The following is a 17417-nucleotide window of genomic DNA, read 5'->3' on the forward strand; positions in this document are numbered from 1 at the left end:
TTTGAGGAAGCAAGTTAGCGTAGCCAGGATGTCCCATGCTAACTTTAATTGTACTACAGCAAATTAATAGCAGTTTGGGGCCACAGCACAAAATATCAAGCACAGCCAAATCCAGCATTCTTGGAGAGTTTACAGGCTCATTTTTAGCCCTTGCAGCTGAAGCTCTGTCCCGTGTTCACTTGTGCTATTTTGTGTTATATTGCAGTTTAACATTACTGTGTAGACATAGCTGAAGTCACACTCCCATGTGCAGTGAAGTGAACATAACTGAACTTGCTTGAATATGTTATGTGCAGGGCATGAAACAAGAACAAATGTTGTTTAATGTGTTCTTGGCAAACCAGCCACCAGATATAATATTTTGTGTAATTATATTGTAAGGGTCTACAAAATATGCTGGATTTTTCCATAAAAAACCCATCATTTTGACTCCTAATTTAAATATAGTTTCTAAAGTATTTGGATAATTATAAATGCCAAGTGTATGAAATGACTGGATTCCTTTAACTACTAATTTTTTTTTAATTGTTACCTTGTGTGGTTTATCCTAAAAGCCTGATTGACACAAGTAAAGTGTCAGTAAAGTCTGTGTAATGACAGCAGGAATGACTGACTAATAACATAAGTAAATCTTGCAGGATAAAAATATTTAATTGGAGGATGTCTTTCTTCTGCATGTTAAACAACATTATTAATACTTGAAATTACTGTTAAATCTTTTATCTATATTACAATGACTTCTAAGTTTTAAAATAAAATACTTCTTTTTCTAAACATTTGACTTGGGGCAGTATTCTGTTTAATTCTTCTATTTATGCCTCCTTTATCTTTGAGGTTTTGTTTCCTTGGGTTTTTTAAACATTTTATTTCCTAACACATGTCCTTTAAATTGAATACAAAAAAACTGCTAACATCAATGTGCATATTATATTGTATTTTATTAAAATAAGTTACAAGATACCAACTTACTTTCCTATTTAATGGAAAGAAGACATAGGGACTATTTTTTTTTTTTCATTTTGCCTTGCCATTTCAAAGTTTTATATAATGTGATATACTGTATCCATTCCATTTTTTCTGTATTTACTTTGAAGTAAGAGAATAAAAAATGCAGTTACTACAGAAAAGCAGTATCTGCAGTACAAACTGAAGCACAGCAGGTATGAGTAGCTTTATGGCTATAAAGTAACTGAAGATCCTCAGAGTCACTCATTGTATTTTCAAGTATTTCTTGTCTTCCTGAAGTCTTCTTGACATTTGTCAATACTAATAAACCAGCTGCTGTTTTGTAAGCTGTGCAATAAAATAAAGCTTGCTGAAAACAATAAAAAGGTTTGATTCTGAAAGATTATTTTAAAATCAAGCAGAGTGATAACTCAGACAATCTGCTGTCTGTCTTGATATGCCTGCAGCTTCTCAGACACTTCCTCTAGTGGTCAGTTGTTAAGGGCAATAAAATAGACAGAAATAAGGTTTGTTTTATTTACAGTCTTTCTCATTTGCAATTTCAAAAAACAGTCTGTTTTCTGGATGAGGTCAATACATGCTTGAAACAGACATTTCCAAACATTTTAGAGCTCTGTCAAGGTTTGGCATCTTCCCAATTAGTCTCAACCCTAATTTCTTAAAAGAAGTTGGATCAGGTGAAATTCAGAGATGAAGAGCAGAAGATGATGGTCTCAGCTATGGTTTCCAGGTTGTCTTGAAAGGATGCTAGGGATAGAAATATCCCATCAAAAATAACTTTGAAAGCCTCAGTTCTTTGTAGTAAAGCCTATTCCTAACTTAAACCCACAGCATTTTCTTGCTTAACATGAGTTCTTGGGGCAGAAAGATTGATCTCCGAAGGACGTGCTACTGGTGAGATGTCATTACAAGTTTAAATATCTTGGTGTTCAGTTTTAATTACTTAGATTCCCTAGAATTATACATTATAATCCAGGGAAATCAGAGTTCTTCCCCTCGCTTTTCCCAGACAGATAAACTGAACTCCAACATACTGCAAGAAGAGGGATGTGCAATTAGATCTCATAAAAATTACTTTGAATTTATTCAAAAACTGGGAAAGCCTTGCATGCTCAGCAGAAGTTTTCATTTGACTTTAAGAAACTTCAGCAAATTGAGACATTTTTTTATCTATGTAAATGATGAGTTCATGTATAAAACTCAGTAGTTTGCTCTCCTTTTTTTTTTAATCTGAAATAGCCCTCTCTTCCTTGATTTTGAAGCCACAGGGATCAGAAGGATAACTACAGACATAATGCTCCTTTAAATCAATTCCTATTTGAACAAGAGCAGCTTTGACAGAAAAAAGCATTCAGTCTCAAAATTTTCAGCAAAGAAAATCTGCCACAATCCTCAGTAAATTGTAACAGTGATCAACCACTCTCACTTCTAGAAATTATGCCTTATGATGTACCACAGCTCATCTCACTTTAATTTCCAGTTATTAGTTCGTGCTATGTCATCTGAGGGAATTTATCCCAGCATTCAGGCTTGCTGTGGTACCATAGAGTTCACCACTTTCTCTTTGTTTGTTGGTTGGGGTTTTTTTCTCTCCCACATGTTTGTGGAATGTCTAATCCGGGGGTTGACCACATTTCCCTTCACAGCTGCAGACATGGAACTGCAGCAAACGGAGCTGGCAAATTCCACCCACCAGCCAGCACCTCGGATCTCCTCTGGACACAAGGCTTGCCCAGAGCCTCCAACCTCAGCACCCTGCCTTCCACCTCTCCCATTCTCCTGTACCCCAGGATGCTAATAGGCTCACACATTTTCAGAGAAAAGAAGGTGCTTGAAGATCACTTGGGACAGTGCCTGCCGGTGGAGGTGGGATGCAGAGGGATACCACAGGTAATGGTACTGTTGTCACACTGACCATGAAGTTGTCTCAGAAGTTTTGGGACGTGAGAGGAGGACTCAAAACTGAGCATTTGCTCTAACAGTACAAGTTATCCAGAAGAATTATGAGTAGAGTAGTGCTTGATGTTCAACATGGCAAATTTAATCCAGGGGATGTGGGCATATGCATTATTTTATCTGTATCATGTTGCTCTTCAATGAAATGTGAAAACAGTGGTGTTTGCAACAATCAAGATTTGTTTCTGTAACATTTCTAAAATCACCCTGAAAATACTTTCTCTTTTGAGGGATATTTCCTCCCTGGTTTATATCAAAACATCTGCCTCTAAAATACCAGTAAATTGCTGAATGCAGGAGATCATGTAGGAAAAAGGATATATTTTGTGGACAGAGCTTCAAGGCGTGAGGTCACTGAGTCCTGGAGGGCAATGATGGCTTCACACTTACAGGACTCTTCAGTTGTTATGAGACTGCTTGTTATGGCTCCTAAGAGAGAAAACATCATTTAGTATATTTATTACAATTATTGAACATCTAAATCCCAAGAAAATACTTGATTCTGCAGAAGTCGAACCTATGCTGTGAGACTACAGCAAGCGCTGCAACCCAGGGCAGTTGGGAAGGAGGGGCAGCAGTGAACAGGGGTTGGTGTGCAGCCAGAGACCTGAGTGTCATAATCCAAGACAAGCAAGAGAGAGCTGGACTCTAACCAAGAGCACGGAGTCCTCACCTGCCTACCTGGACCCTCTACACTCTTTAAATTGGACCATTATGAAGCAAAAAAAAAAAAAAAAAAAAGTCCAGGCTGCAAAGACAACCAGCCTCCCCATTAACTTTAGTTGTGTCACCCCATAAGGACTCTTGGTTTCTAACATTGGCAACAGGCGTGCATAAGGAGTATCTTTCTTGATTCAAGAGGGTGGACACAAATGCATTCCAATGAATACAGATGGAGAGAATGACATCATTCACATCAGCCCAAGTGAATTTTAAATCCAGCAGAAAGTCACAGCAGTATCACTGGTAGAGCCAGCTAGAATGACACAGAGGTCACTAGTCTCTTCAGAAAGAGAAAGCAAACATTGCTATACTCCACAGTGCTTCCATTGAATCTGTTCCTAGATCTTGACCACAGTCTTTCAGACTTATAGGGGACCAGCCTCAGCTGTCCTCAAGAATTCCTTTTTGTCCATATTCACAACAAAACCAGCAATGATGACAACAGGTTCAGAGAGACAACAATTTCATTGTGGTATAATAATGCAAGCATCAGCAAATGGCTGTGAATTCTTAGCTGCATTAAAGGCAATTTAACCTCACCTACTCCATAAACTAACTTAAGGCTGCACAACTTGCTGAAGGCTGAGAACAAACATATCAAGAGCTATTGTAGCACAGGTACTGTAGTGAGATCACCATCTACACCTGAGACTGGAATAAGAAACTTCCAAAGGCAAAGCCTTCTTAAAAGAGAGCCTACAAATACATTTTCAATAAGTTATCAAGAGGTATTACCTGTATATAATACCCATCTCTTCATACATGATTTTTTACATTACTTGCAAAGGCAACAATAGCATATTAATCAATTTCTTTTCTCTAGGTATATAAATGCATATCATTGCCAATGCATCAATTGCCAATGCATCATTGATCAATGCCAAACCAAGTGGGTGAGAATTGTTACAGTAAAACAATAGAAATATTATACCTGGGTACACTTCCCTTTTTTCCTCAATTGTTTTACCTTCTTTTTTTTTTTTGTTTATCAGTCATGCCATTGATACTCCCACTTTTTCAAGGAAACTGAAAAATCTTCTGGCAGTGCAGAAATTAATTTGTCTTAAAGCCAATGTTGAAACTGATGTCTCCTTGATTCCACTGAACCTGTGTTTGTTCAGCTCCCTTCTTTGGAACATTCCACCAGCTATATGGTCAATGTACAAAGAAGAGCTGTTCAAGAGTCAGCTGGAGGAAGGCCAGTTCAAAATATCACACCAACACAGTCGGTTTCCAACCAACTGCCAGTTAATTTTTTATGTCTGCATTTAAATTCTCCAATGACAGACATAGATCCTCCTTGGATTTTGTCTGTTTTAACAAAATTACTTGTCCAACCAACTTTGGCAATTGTTCACGGGTATTCTGAATTCTTCTACAGTCCTTCTGTGAAACTGAGTGTTTTCTTGTATTTGATATTCAAAATCTGGGGCATTCCTGTTGCCATTGGGATGCACAACAAGTCACGTAAAACATGCTAAAGCTGTGTTTTTACACTGCTTTTGTGTTCAGTCCAGATCAACAAGAAACTACTTTTGCAGGTGGTGTTTGCCAACATCCCAAATTATTCCCATTTCATAAGGAATGCAGATAAGGGCAGATTATGTTTTTAAATACAGTGAGTCCTTAAATGTGTGGTGGTAAATAAGAGTCAACATTAAACATAAGCTAGTTTTAAATACAGTTACTGCTGTAACTAAACAAGAAGGACCAAACTAGTTCAAAATGTTCATAGAAAGAGGCATAAAAGAATGAAAAGGGATTATACTTCCTGGGATCTTTTGAGTTGATAGACCATTTCTCAAACAGATTGGAAATGTTTAACAGATTAAAAAGAGGTGCTTCAATAAATAGACATATTCAGAAAAAGCCCCAACATTAAATTATTACTTGAGCATGTTTTGTCATCTGAATTTAAGGCAAAGTCTTCATAGCTGTCATAGGTCTATGATGCACTCACACAGACCTGCTGCCAGTCATGGATTCCTGGTGCACATACATCAGTTCACACAGGATGTGCTTTGGAGTTACCCAGAAACAAGACAACATTTTTTAATGCTTCCCGATTGCAATGCTTTTCCACGCTGGGAGCCTATCCTCTATGAATCTTACCAGGAACTACTGAGATGTGCAACTGATCTTACCTTGGAGCAGCAAGATAAAATAATTGTTTTACTAGGGATTAATATCTTAATTGATACAAGAGATACCTCAGTCCTTGCTCCCTCTGACCCAGCTGCCTAACCCCACCAGATGTGAAGTGCCACATCAGCTCCCAAGGCATGCTAGGAAAGGGTTCCAGTATACAATAACTGCAGTAAGGAGACTGGGAAGGAAAGAAACACTTCTGAAATTATTACATTTTTACTGTAACACAAAGTCACTGAGAAGCTAAAGAAAGGAACAGAAAGATGAAATTGAGGCTGGAGGGGAGGACATCACCTTAAACCGTCTTGCATGGTGGTACTGCAAAGTGTATGACTAACCCCAAATCTTCTCTCTTCAACAATTTCTCAGTTCTGGGTTTGCTGAATATTGCATAAATTAGGGAAGGCCTTAGTTATAAGATGATAAAGACTGCATGGTGATCATTTACTAACACTGTTCCATATAAAGTTCTTTGTATCTCTGAATTTTTCTCAGAGTGACATAGAGCTGTCTTTTAACACCTGAGTGCACATGCAAATTCCTCCCCTACAAGGGTATTAAGGTGCTAGCAAGAGCTACTGCAATACATACACTTAGCTGGGGAGGACATGGGTAGAAAGGGATCAGCAATCTGCTCTTACTTGAGCAAGTCTTCCTGTCTGGGTTGAGGGTGTAGCCTTGGTGGCAGTCACAGGTATAGAACAGGTCATCCCTCACACAGAGCTGCTCACAGTCGTGCCTGCCAGGTGCACACACATCAGCAGCTAAGGGAGCATTTCAGAGGAGAACATTAATCAGTGTCCAAACTTCAGCCTTCAGAGTTGATTGCAGTAATTCCCATTTGTGAATGTATCTTCATTTAGATTCAAACCAGAATGTTTTTACTGCATGTCAGCATGCTATTAACCAGAGCAGGATGAACAGTGTGTTTTTATCTGGCTATCAGCGTCACAAAATCAGTAGAAGTTTTGGAATACTGGCAACACTTTTTTGCAGCTGTAACAGATTGCAAAAGAAATGGAGCTAGAAGTGATGCAGTTGCAAAGCAATTATCCAACGGAATTTCAGAAAACAAATGTTTTGGTTTTAAGAGACTATTTGGCATTACTTCAGCTCTAATTGAGTTGGAGAAGACACTTTTTTATGGAGTGAAAAGACCATAAACAGAAAAGTATACATGGCTGCTAAAAAGCAGAGATGTGACACCCACTGCCAGTTACAAAGTGGGCACTTTATGTGTGAGGCTGCTGTTTTCTGCCAAATTTAACATGCCAATTCTGAAAGGGCAAGCTGAGAAGAAGTTCCTATATTTGGATATCTTTGCAGTAAGGAGGCCCAGTAAGGCACAAGAAAAAATAAAGGACGGAGAAAGAGAGGAAGAGAGAAAGAAAAGAGAGAAGAAAGAGAGAAAGAAAGGGGAAGGGAAGCAAAGGAAAAGAAGAAAAAAGGAATAAAATGACCCTCTCCTGGACCTAGATTATTTTTCCATCAATTTTTTTGCACATCTTTGTGATATAATTGTCACAAAGACCTGGATGGAAATAATTAGCAGCATACTGCAAAATGAGATTCAAAAGGGGAAAAAAAAGCAAGCATGTGAAGAAAATAATTTAAAGTTTGACTATGCAGGAGGAGAATTGGTGCTATGAAATTAATTTGGGATTGGACTCCAAAAGGGGATGCCTAATAAAATTTACATTCCCTCATATGTTTATCGCCTCTCTGTAATGCCAGCTAAGAGCTAATCCTTGCCACCATATTTACAAAATCAGCTCCTAACCTAGGCAGGAAGAAATACTGAGGCCCTCTGGTGAGTTAACTGGACAGATTTGCCTGGGAACCTCCTGGAATTAGAAGCCTAATTCAACACTTTATCACACAAAATATAGTAAGGAAAGGGATTATAGTGGAAGTGGGGAAAAAAGCATTTTCCCTATATAAATCACCAGTGAGACATCCAAAGAAATTAAGAGTGAAGATCAAACCCTAATCAAGTGAAGATAATATAGAATAGATATTAATTTGTAGATAATATATGTGTGTACATCCCTGAGTACCAGCTACATCTATGCTCTTGTTCTCCACAAGAAACCAGCACTGAGAAGCAACATTTCCCTCCATCCTCTAGAGCTCTAAGGCTGGAATATTTTTTAAGGTCCAAACACATCTACCAGAAAGAGCAATCACACTCAAGCTGATACAGACTGCAATCTCTCTTCCAGCACAGTCCTTGCTCTCCCTCATCTCATTCCCTTGTGCTGCTTTGCTGAAGGGTTTTCTGGCAGAGGTGGCACACGTCACATATTGGATATGCCAATTCATGCTCCATGGGTTTGAAAATACTGTGAAGTCCTCAAGGAAATGCCAAATGGCATTTAAATCTTACCAAATACAATCTTCATACAACTGCAGAATAGCCAAGGGTCTCAAATTACTACAGTTCATATGAAGAAACAAAATTACCCCAAGTTTTCAGGAGTTGTACAGAAACTCTGGGATAATTTATCAGAAAAATAACATAAATTAGCCAGATTTTTAAAAGCTACTTGCTTTTAGTGGAACACAATTTTTCCTTAATCAGATCTTACCTGAGCAAGTCTTCTTGTCAGGATTCAGAGTGTATCCTTCATAGCAGTCACAGCTGTAGGATCCATCATTACTCAGACAGACTTGGGCACAGTCATGCCTTCCAGGTGCACACATGTCCATGGCTGTGGTGAGGCACGGTTTAGAAAAGAAACCTATTAATCCCTCCTAGACACTTCCCTGTTTTAAATGCTCAGCATTTGTAATTACAATTTAATTACAATTTAATCACTGTCCTACTACATTATTATATTATATATAATGTAATACAGACAACTGAATTCAGTAATTAATTATTTAATGGAGGAGGCAGATGACTACACCACATTTCATGCAGTTCTGTCTTTCATCAGCAATTCCAACAGCTCTGTACATCCCCAGTAAGGATGAAACTAAAAACCCACATGAGACGAGCAGTCCCATGTCCGACTGAGTAACTAAACAATGTTTATGGAATTCTGTGAAGACCATAAAATGGTAGATAAATGCCAAATCACATTCTTTAATCAACACATTTAAAGAATAATGCAATTTTATTGTTATTGGAACCAAGTTGAAAGACCACCTGTGAGTTCTCATTTTAGGGTAAGTCACAGAAAACATGTCCATATCTCCATGGGTTTCATTTATTCAAGTAGCCTTTAATTCTCACCTGAGCAAGTCTTCTTGTCTGGATTCAAGGTGTAGCCTTCATAGCAGTCACAGACATAGGATCCATTGTTACTCACACAGATCTGATCACATTCATGCCTTCCAGGTGCACACATGTCCACAGCTTGTCAGGCATGTTACAGAAACAATTTGTTAATAGCAAGCAGTTTGGGATGGACTGCACATTCACATGTTTTAATTTCAATTATTATTATTTCAATTTAGAATCAGCTCAGAAATGCCAATAGTAATTGAAGGAATTAGAACAAGTGGTAGGAGAAATATCTATACAGTGTCTACATCTAAAGATTGTTTTGGAATCTGGCCCTAATGAATGGATCTGTAGGCACAATAAAAAGGACAGTGATAGAATCAAATTATGTCTCACTATTACTTGCAGCTGACTCTCATTTATTATTCATTACCAGATTTTTTATTATTGAAAAAGATAGAGATGTTTGCTGTCTCAACAGAAGCACACAAGTAGCATATCAAATCCAATTACAGTGTTAAAAAATGACTTTTTCCCTAGCTGAACTCATTTTCCAAAGGAGCAATACCTGAGCAGGTTCTCTTATCTGGATTCAGAGTGTATCCTCCATAGCAGTCACAGAGGTAGGATGCCCCGTTACTCACACAGAGCTGCTGGCAGCCGTGGGTCCCCAGGGCACACACGTTCACAGCTACAAAGGGCATCGACAGACAGGTACTTCAGTCATCCCAGAGGAAAGGAACAGGCATTAATCATTCATGCTTACAAAGGTACGTCTTGCACTGTTTGCTGGATTAGTGGTAGTAAATGTCAGTGCTGTGTCGCTGTCACAACAAGTGACAGTCTTCCTTTGCTCCACTATGTAACCAGGAGAGAGAGGTCATAAACGGCACGGAAATAACTCACCACCTGAGGTGGCAGGAGAAAAGATGAATTGACAAGGGTTCAACGAGGAGAGATTTTAAGCATTTGGTAACATTACATTGGAAATGAGAACTCAGCAATGAAAGGGACCATCTGGCTCTTTGTATCCAGTCCCTTTCTATTACAGACAACGAGCTGAAATAATGCTAAAATTTATCAGGCGCTATCTGTTGGCTTAAGAACTTCAGCTCACTGTCACAGTACCTGATCTATGAATTCCTGCTGCCCTGTAAAAAACTCCCAGGTAAAGTGAAATGCAACAGAAAGCAAAATTAAATGAAATTAAATGCAAAAATAAAATAAAACTAAAAAATTGATACAGAAAGAGCTCAGAACCAGGAGGAACAAAGAAATTACTCAGAGGCACTGGAATAACATACTCTCATCTCAGGAACAAAAAGAGTGCCTTAATGATACTGCAGATGTATCAGCCAGAAAGGAAACCCACCAGTGCAAGATGGGATATGTAGGGGCTACAGCTGCCTTTACCCATCAAATTTAAAGAGTCAGGACCAGAGGCGGATATGCAGGAAAGTCTCTATAATAAAGTACCTGTACAGGCACGTGAACCTCATAATTGAAGGAGAGTACAGAAATAATGTCCAAATCTCAGAGAATTGAGAAGGTGAAACTGCAAAATGAGATAAAGTTTTCACGACCAACTGATTCCCCGGCAAACAGTAAGGCTATTTCATCACACTGAGAACAGAGAAAATGGTGACACAACTGCAGTGTGATGGACATGCAAGTGCTAGAAGTGTGTTGTGGTGACAGGGCAGACAAAATGCCTGTACAACGCTGGGCTGTCGTGAAATGTATGGCTTGACAGTCTTTTCCTTCACAGGTCTAATTGTATAACTAATTAACTCCTGACCAATTTTTTTCAAGTGTATTTATCTTTGGATATGCTGCTCCTTTGATCACCTCAAGATGCCCCTGTTTATCCCCACAGACTGTCAAGCAAGCCTAGATACTCAAACTTAGATGCCTTTTAGATTACTAAATTTAGGGGAGAGGGGAGAAAGGGAGAGGGAAGGAATGAGATGAAAAAAGGTGGAGAAAAGATGTGAGGAGTGAAAAAAGAGGGGAGACAAGAAAGAAAGAGCGGAGAAATAAAGAGAGGGAGAAAGGGAGGAAGGAAGGGAGGAAGGGTGGGTCTGCTTTTACCTGAGATTTTACTTAGATTAGTAGTTCCAGTGTAGGTATGGACTACTGGTAAAATCAATCTCCAAAGCAATACTGGTGAGCTAAGAAATCAGAAGCAAGAGTGCTTGAACCTTCTCACGTATTTCTGAAAACAAGGCAATTCTGTGGCAACACAATGGCAACATTTCCCATTTTCTAAAAGACGGATGATTTAGAAGTTAGCTAAAAAGGCTGATAGAGTTGTCTTGTCTTTCCATTGGTAAAAACAAATTTGCAACTAAGGCAGCACTTTTTGATTGTGAATAGGAGAAGTAATCTCCATGATTTATGAACAAAATCACTGGGTGATATTTTCAAGCATAAGTGAGAAGGTCAGACTCAAATGGTGAGATTTTTGTGGTAGGAAAGTCAAATGTCCACTGACTTGGACAGCAATTCAAGGCTAAGATTTTCCATTTCTGGGAAGGTCTCATGCTGAATAATGCTCTCAGTGCATCAGGAACTTGATCTTAGCCAACTATTTTTCCCCTGAACATTAGTTTTCCTGTTTTCAGTTCACCCTACAAACAAATTCATTTACTTTGGTCAAAGTAAAGAAAATCCTAATTGTCACTGCTGAGTCCAGATTTCTGACCAAAAAAGCAGTCTGGATTTGAAAAGGGACCCAGTTTACCACACTGTCGTACAAGACCCTCTTAGATTCATTTGGTTTACAGGAGTCTTTCTAAAGACTATTTCCTTCACCGTGTTTTTTTCATGAATCCCACAGATTTTGGTGAACTGCACACAGACCACTGAGTTACACTGGAAGTGTAGATGTGTGAGCTCTCTGATTTACCCTCCAGCCTTGTATGGTCATAATTTCTATGCTTCAGCACAACAAACAGTAAGTTTATTCTTAAGAACAAGAGGTTTTTCTTTGCTGCTATGAAAGGACTTGCTTTGGCGAGAACACAGGTGGAAATGAGTGCTATGTTCACAGCACACATACCTGTCCAGCCAGGTGGGCACTTGTGAGGATCTGGTCACATCAGCATCACAACATGGTGTCAAGCCAAACCTCAAGGCATTCCCTATGCTAATTATTGGGCAAAGTGTCCTGTCTGCAGGTGGTCTTACACATTTATTTCATACCTAAAGAAAGAGATCTATTCACTCTAAACATACTCAAAATGTGTGGTGGTAATTTTTAGTAAGGTTCTGAAATAACAAAGTAACACACTGCCAACCAAGTTCCCAAGACAGTGGCTATTATATTAATTTTTTTACAATATTATTTACACCTGATTTTACCTATTACTTGCTGGAGAATTATCTTAAAGCAAATTTCTTAGAAATTTACTAGAAAAATCTACAATCTACATTGTACAAGTTTTTTAATTGTCAGAAATTTGTCATTTGATTCTTGTGAGTAAGGCTGTGACACAGCTATCTATAGGCAGTTCTAAATACTTCAGATGCCTTTTTCCCTGTAAATGACAATAACAGCCCACTCCGGCCTAGCATTATTAGTGGAATTCTACTAAATACATTCAGCATTTTTCCTGAAAAAGCAAAGATAATTCATCCCATCCCACAGTTCCTTGTCTAAATCAAGTTGCAGAGAAACAGAGGGAGATGTGAGCCTGGTACAGTGGAAAAGCCCAGCAGTGCCTAAGGAGTGAAAGCCCATCCTGGGATGACCTAACATTGGGATTGGGCACTTCATCCTGCACCAGATTTCTCAAGCCTGTATGGTGGTTTACCTGCCATGCTGATTTTCCTACTCTGAGCCTATAAGGAGCCCTTCAGCTCCACACTCCCACCCTCCATACTTCCCAGCAATATGGGAAATGCACAGCTCTGGTATGCACCTTCAGTAATTCAGTAAATATGCAACCAAACCCTGTCCAGACTGCTGTGATTTCTCTTGCTCTAAATCTGACCGACTGCACAAGGAGGTCCACTCAAGTCAGGTCTGTTACCTGCACTGTCACTATTCAAAAGGAAAAGCCATTACTTGGTCTCCACTGAGGGTTGGCTTGTTTGCCCAATGGACAGCAAAGGAAATATTTAGATGTTACACAGCACTTCTGAAAAACTTCTTTCTTAGGGAATGGAACCACAGCAGAAGTAAAAAGGAGCCAAATTACACTACCCTCTTGGACCGATCCCCTTACCACAGAAAGTCTCTCTAAACTTGGATGTCAGCTTTTCGATCACACCATAGGTCTCCACATAGAAGACGTGTTCATCCAGGGGCTCACTGGCCATTATCCTCAGGGACTGCATGTCTGCCCTGTCTACCCCGACTGCGTAGATCTCGATGCCAGCTGCCCTGGCGCTTGCCGCCACATCCTGAACCTGGTCTTGTGGCCGTCCATCTGTCACAACAATGACCACCTTGGGGATGTTGAAGGTTGCTGGCCGGGTGCCCATTTCCTCGGTGAAGACTTCATCCATGGCAGTTTGGATGGCAAGGCCAGTCATTGTGCCAGCAGACAAGGGCTCAATGTGAGACACAGCCTCCTTCAGAGAGGCTTTGTCAAAGTAGGTCCGGAGGGGAAACTCCACCTTGACGGTGCTTGCGTAGTTCATGACAGCCACACGAGTTGTTCTTTCACCAACATCCAGAGTATCGATCATTTCTGATAAGAAGGTTTTCACTTTCTTAAACTCTTCAGGTCGGACGCTGCGGGAACTGTCTATGATGAAGACAAGGTCGAGGGGCTGGTTCTTACAGGCAGTGTCTGTCAAGAAGGAAGGAAAATGCTTCAGTCACCTCCTACACAGCACAGGAGCTCTCACCCAAGGGCAGTAGTCATGGCAAACTACTCCTACCAGATAACGTTGGTTGATTCTTTATGAAGAGGCTGTAAATTTTAGTGAGAAACACAATAGAGATTCTTAAATATTAATTTTGAAAATTAATAAATAACTGACCTTTTCTAAGCATTAATATAAAGGTGCTCATTTGAGCCCTCAAAATGTCTATCTTTGAACCAAAGGGTTGTGGTTTTCATGCAACAGCTAACACAGACATGAAGCAATTATATATAAATGTACTTACTGTTTCTTTTCATAAAGCCTGAATTCCAGTTGTTAGAAGACAAAGAAATAAAATGACCAAATGTCTGAGTAGATCACACAGGGAACAGATCCTAATAGTTTTTAGGATAATAACAATTTAAATTGCTAATTGGGAATTATTCCTTGTTTGTATATCACAATCCAAAATACACAACAAGAAGAAATAAAGGCCAACAGGAAAAAGACACAAATGCTTCTGTAAAAAGGCTTCTTTGGAAATTGTTACTGTTTTCAGGCTTGTAGAGCAGAGAGAAAAGTGAAATTACTTATGAAGTAATTTTACATGTAAGAATGAACATTTACACACACACTTCCAAAATTCCTTGCTGCCATATAAATCTCGACAGAAGCAGAAAAGCCATAGCTCAGATCAGAGATAAGCATTACTTCTGGGAAGACAAAAACCAATCAAGACAGTGACAGCAAGCAACCAAAATGCCCTCTCCCTGTCCTGACACTGATGGTACCATGTACTTAGTTGATATCATCAAGACTGGATTTACAGATGAAAAATGGACAACTCAAAACCAGAGTATGTCTATAAAAGAGACATTCTGGCTCACCAGTGCATTAAATAGAAAAATATGAGATGTCCAGTTTGAATTTACACCTTCAGGGCTTTTTGGGAACCTGACACACCTCTGCTGGCTACTACCAAGTTCACTTTTATTATTGCATTCCAGCTGAAATGAAAAAAACCCCAAATCTTCACAAGTGTCTTAAAAGTAGAGGAGGTGAAAACAGCACCTTTTTTCTCTTGTTCAAGTGAAAACAGGGGAAAAATGAAATTGCACAAATTGCCTCAGGAAGCACAGCAGCAGAGTTGATTTTGCCTTTGGATGGAGTAATAGACCAGATGAATCTAGGAACCCATCCAGGTATATTCTGTATAATTCTACACGTATACTGTAACTCAGTTTTGCCTTTGGGAAGCTGAGAAAACATGAAGAAATGTTAGTGCATGCATGCATAGCTTAAGACATGAAAAAAAGAAAAAAATCAAATGCAGAGTTTGTAGGTAGAAAAAAATCTCTTTTTTAGATTAAGAAGAAAAAAAAAGCTTTTCAGCAACCCGGTCCTTCCATGAGTCTGAAAGAAAGCCGTTTGGAGCAGTGAGCACAGGTAGGGAAGCGCTAGGCGGGGTGCAGAGAGCGGCAGCGGGTCAGAGCGAGCGGGGCGCGGAGCGGGCGGGCTGGGTGCCCCCGGCGCGGTACCTGCCGAGGGGATGCTCGGGCGCGGCTGCCGGCGCGGGCGGAGCGCGGAGCCCCGCGGAACCACGGGCAGCGGCAGCAGCAGCGCCAGGCAGCAGCCGAGGATGCCGAGCGCCCGAGCCATGGTGCCGCCGCCCCCCGCGCCCGCCGCGCCGCTTTAAAGCTGCGAGACGGGGAAGGGGGACGGGACAGCCAGGGGGCATCGGCCGCCCCGCCGCCTCCTCCCCAGGGCGGGCCGGCGGCCCTCGCTCCCCCGCCCCGACGGGCGCTCAGCGGCGGGGAGAGGGAAGGGGGCGAGCCTTAGAGCTTCTCCTTGGAACGTGCGGCAGGACCTGGACGGCGTTCAAAACTGGGCGCAGCTGAGACACACTTCTTCCTTCACTAGAAGTGTTTAATCCAGGCTAATTTTGCATTTCAGGACAGTATTTGAAAAGAACGGGAGATAAAGCGCCCAGTGTGAGCACAAGTAAGTGCCTACCCTGTTGCCAAATCTGGCCAAGGGCATTTTGTCTAGCTCCTGGCACTGGAACTCCTGCCAGTTCCTGAGAGGAAGCTACACTGAGCTTTAACGGAAAGCACCGCTTAGGGCACAAAGCCACCCTGACCTTCAGCACGGGGCTTTAGAAGACACCTTTGCCAAATCTGTATTGTGTCGTACTGGAGGATGTCCTCTCCTGCTACCTCCATCACAGAAACAGGAAGCCTTGATTTAGACGCAGAACCACCACCCCACCAGCTGTACGGTATCAGGTAGGTACTGACTCACTTCAAGCTCTGTGGTGAAGGCACAATAGAAGAGACCACCATTGCCCAAAGGCTGCAAACATCAGGGAAGAGGAACCACCCCCCTTCATGCAGGAGAAAGCCACAGGCCAGGGCTCCAGGGGAATATAATGGCTTTTCTCTCCCAGAAGCTACAGCTTTTTGAGCAAGAGCACACACACTCACACTCCCCAGACAAATTTCAGGCAGAGCCTCCTGCTGCCAAATGCTGTTCACCCACACGGTCAGTCACCCACCTGGAAAGTCTCAATAGCCAGCCCTTGGCAGGATCTCTTTGACCACTCATGGTCAGACACACACACACTCCCTTGGTGCACAGGGATCCAGAGCAGTGTGTGCTGGAATCCATATTTGAACAGCACCCAACTGCCCAACAGCTTCAGATGCTTAAGACCACATAAAACCACAGATGTCTTCCACGTCCCCCACTCCTCCCTCCCTCCCTCCAGTCACATTTAAGTAGTCTGTGCCAGCATCTAAAGGTGCCCTGGGTTTGGAGCCTCTCTGGGAATCCAGATCCAATGCAGCTCCTCAGAATCTGGAAACAGAGCGCAGCTGCCACCAGCACTGGGCACACCCTGGCACTGGCTACCCTCAGAGCACCTGGGAGGGAGGGTGCTGTCAGAACAGGGCACAAGGGTCTGAGACCACTGCAGTTCACAGTGCTGCAGGTGGCACCTGAACTAACTATTGCTGATAGCACAGCCCTGACAGAGCATTTTGAAATGTGTACAGAGGTACATACTGAAAATACAAGAATAACTCCTTAACCATATGCTGAAACAATTTTGAACCTTTTTTCCAGAATTTAATACCAGATAACTTTTCTCTTCCAAAGCAGAAAGCTTTTTTATTTCTTCAGACATACTAAATTGCTAAATTATCTTTTACCACCTCTTACCTCTTCCTACAAAAAAGAGGAAGAGTAGAAAGTTGTTTGTAGCTTGTTGGGGTTTTTTTCGGTTGGGTTTTTTGCTGATTTGAGAAGAACATCTCTGAAATTATAGCATACCTCCAACAGCTCTGGACATTGTTCAATGTAAATAATGTAGTCCTAACAGGTGTCTGTCCTGCTCTTAATGCTTGAACTGACCAGACATCAGATTTCCCTGAGGGCTCGAAGCCTCCAGTACAATTCCCTTTTCCCAGCTCATGTGTAAGTACCAGACAAGTGGAAGACAACCAAGCACTTGGACTGCAAAGGCTTTAAACACAGGCTTGTGTGTTAGAGAGAATCCATGTTCTCCACCCACACAAGGACT

At 41.0% G+C, this 17417-nt stretch overlaps 1 protein-coding gene across 2 annotated transcripts; it reads right to left on the reverse strand.

Moving 5' to 3' along the window:
- On the reverse strand, positions 1 to 16316 carry MATN3 (matrilin 3). Of its 2 annotated transcripts, XM_085056939.1 has the most exons (8): positions 15376 to 16308; positions 13252 to 13821; positions 9591 to 9713; positions 9032 to 9154; positions 8382 to 8504; positions 6435 to 6557; positions 3244 to 3351; positions 1 to 1432 (listed from the first exon to the last, which is right to left on the reverse strand). In XM_085056939.1, exons 1-8 carry the CDS (start codon positions 15494 to 15496, stop codon positions 1377 to 1379), a joined length of 1347 nt encoding a protein of 448 aa, XP_084913065.1. In that variant the 5' UTR covers positions 15497 to 16308; the 3' UTR covers positions 1 to 1376. The 2 variants fall into 2 exon arrangements, with proteins under 2 accessions (XP_084913065.1, XP_084913066.1); XM_085056940.1 differs by lacking the exon at positions 6435 to 6557 and having other exon boundaries at positions 15376 to 16316.
- Between the last annotated feature and the right edge of the window lie 1101 nt (positions 16317 to 17417).

Source organism: Lichenostomus cassidix, chromosome 3, assembly GCF_008360975.1.
Source record: "Lichenostomus cassidix isolate B80296 chromosome 3, HeHo_3.0, whole genome shotgun sequence".
In the NCBI taxonomy this organism is placed as follows: Eukaryota; Metazoa; Chordata; class Aves; order Passeriformes; family Meliphagidae; genus Lichenostomus; species Lichenostomus cassidix.

Coding starts and splice junctions, on each gene's coding strand:
- MATN3 (XM_085056939.1), bottom strand. CDS start 15,496: ATGGCTCGGGCGCTCGGCATCCTCGGCTGCTGCCTGGCGCTGCTGCTG. Junction 9,155..9,590: donor AGATAAGAGAACCTGCTCAG/GTATTGCTCCTT, acceptor ATGCCTGACAAG/CTGTGGACATGTGTGCACCT. Junction 6,558..8,381: donor TGACAAGAAGACTTGCTCAG/GTAAGATCTGAT, acceptor ATGCTCCCTTAG/CTGCTGATGTGTGTGCACCT.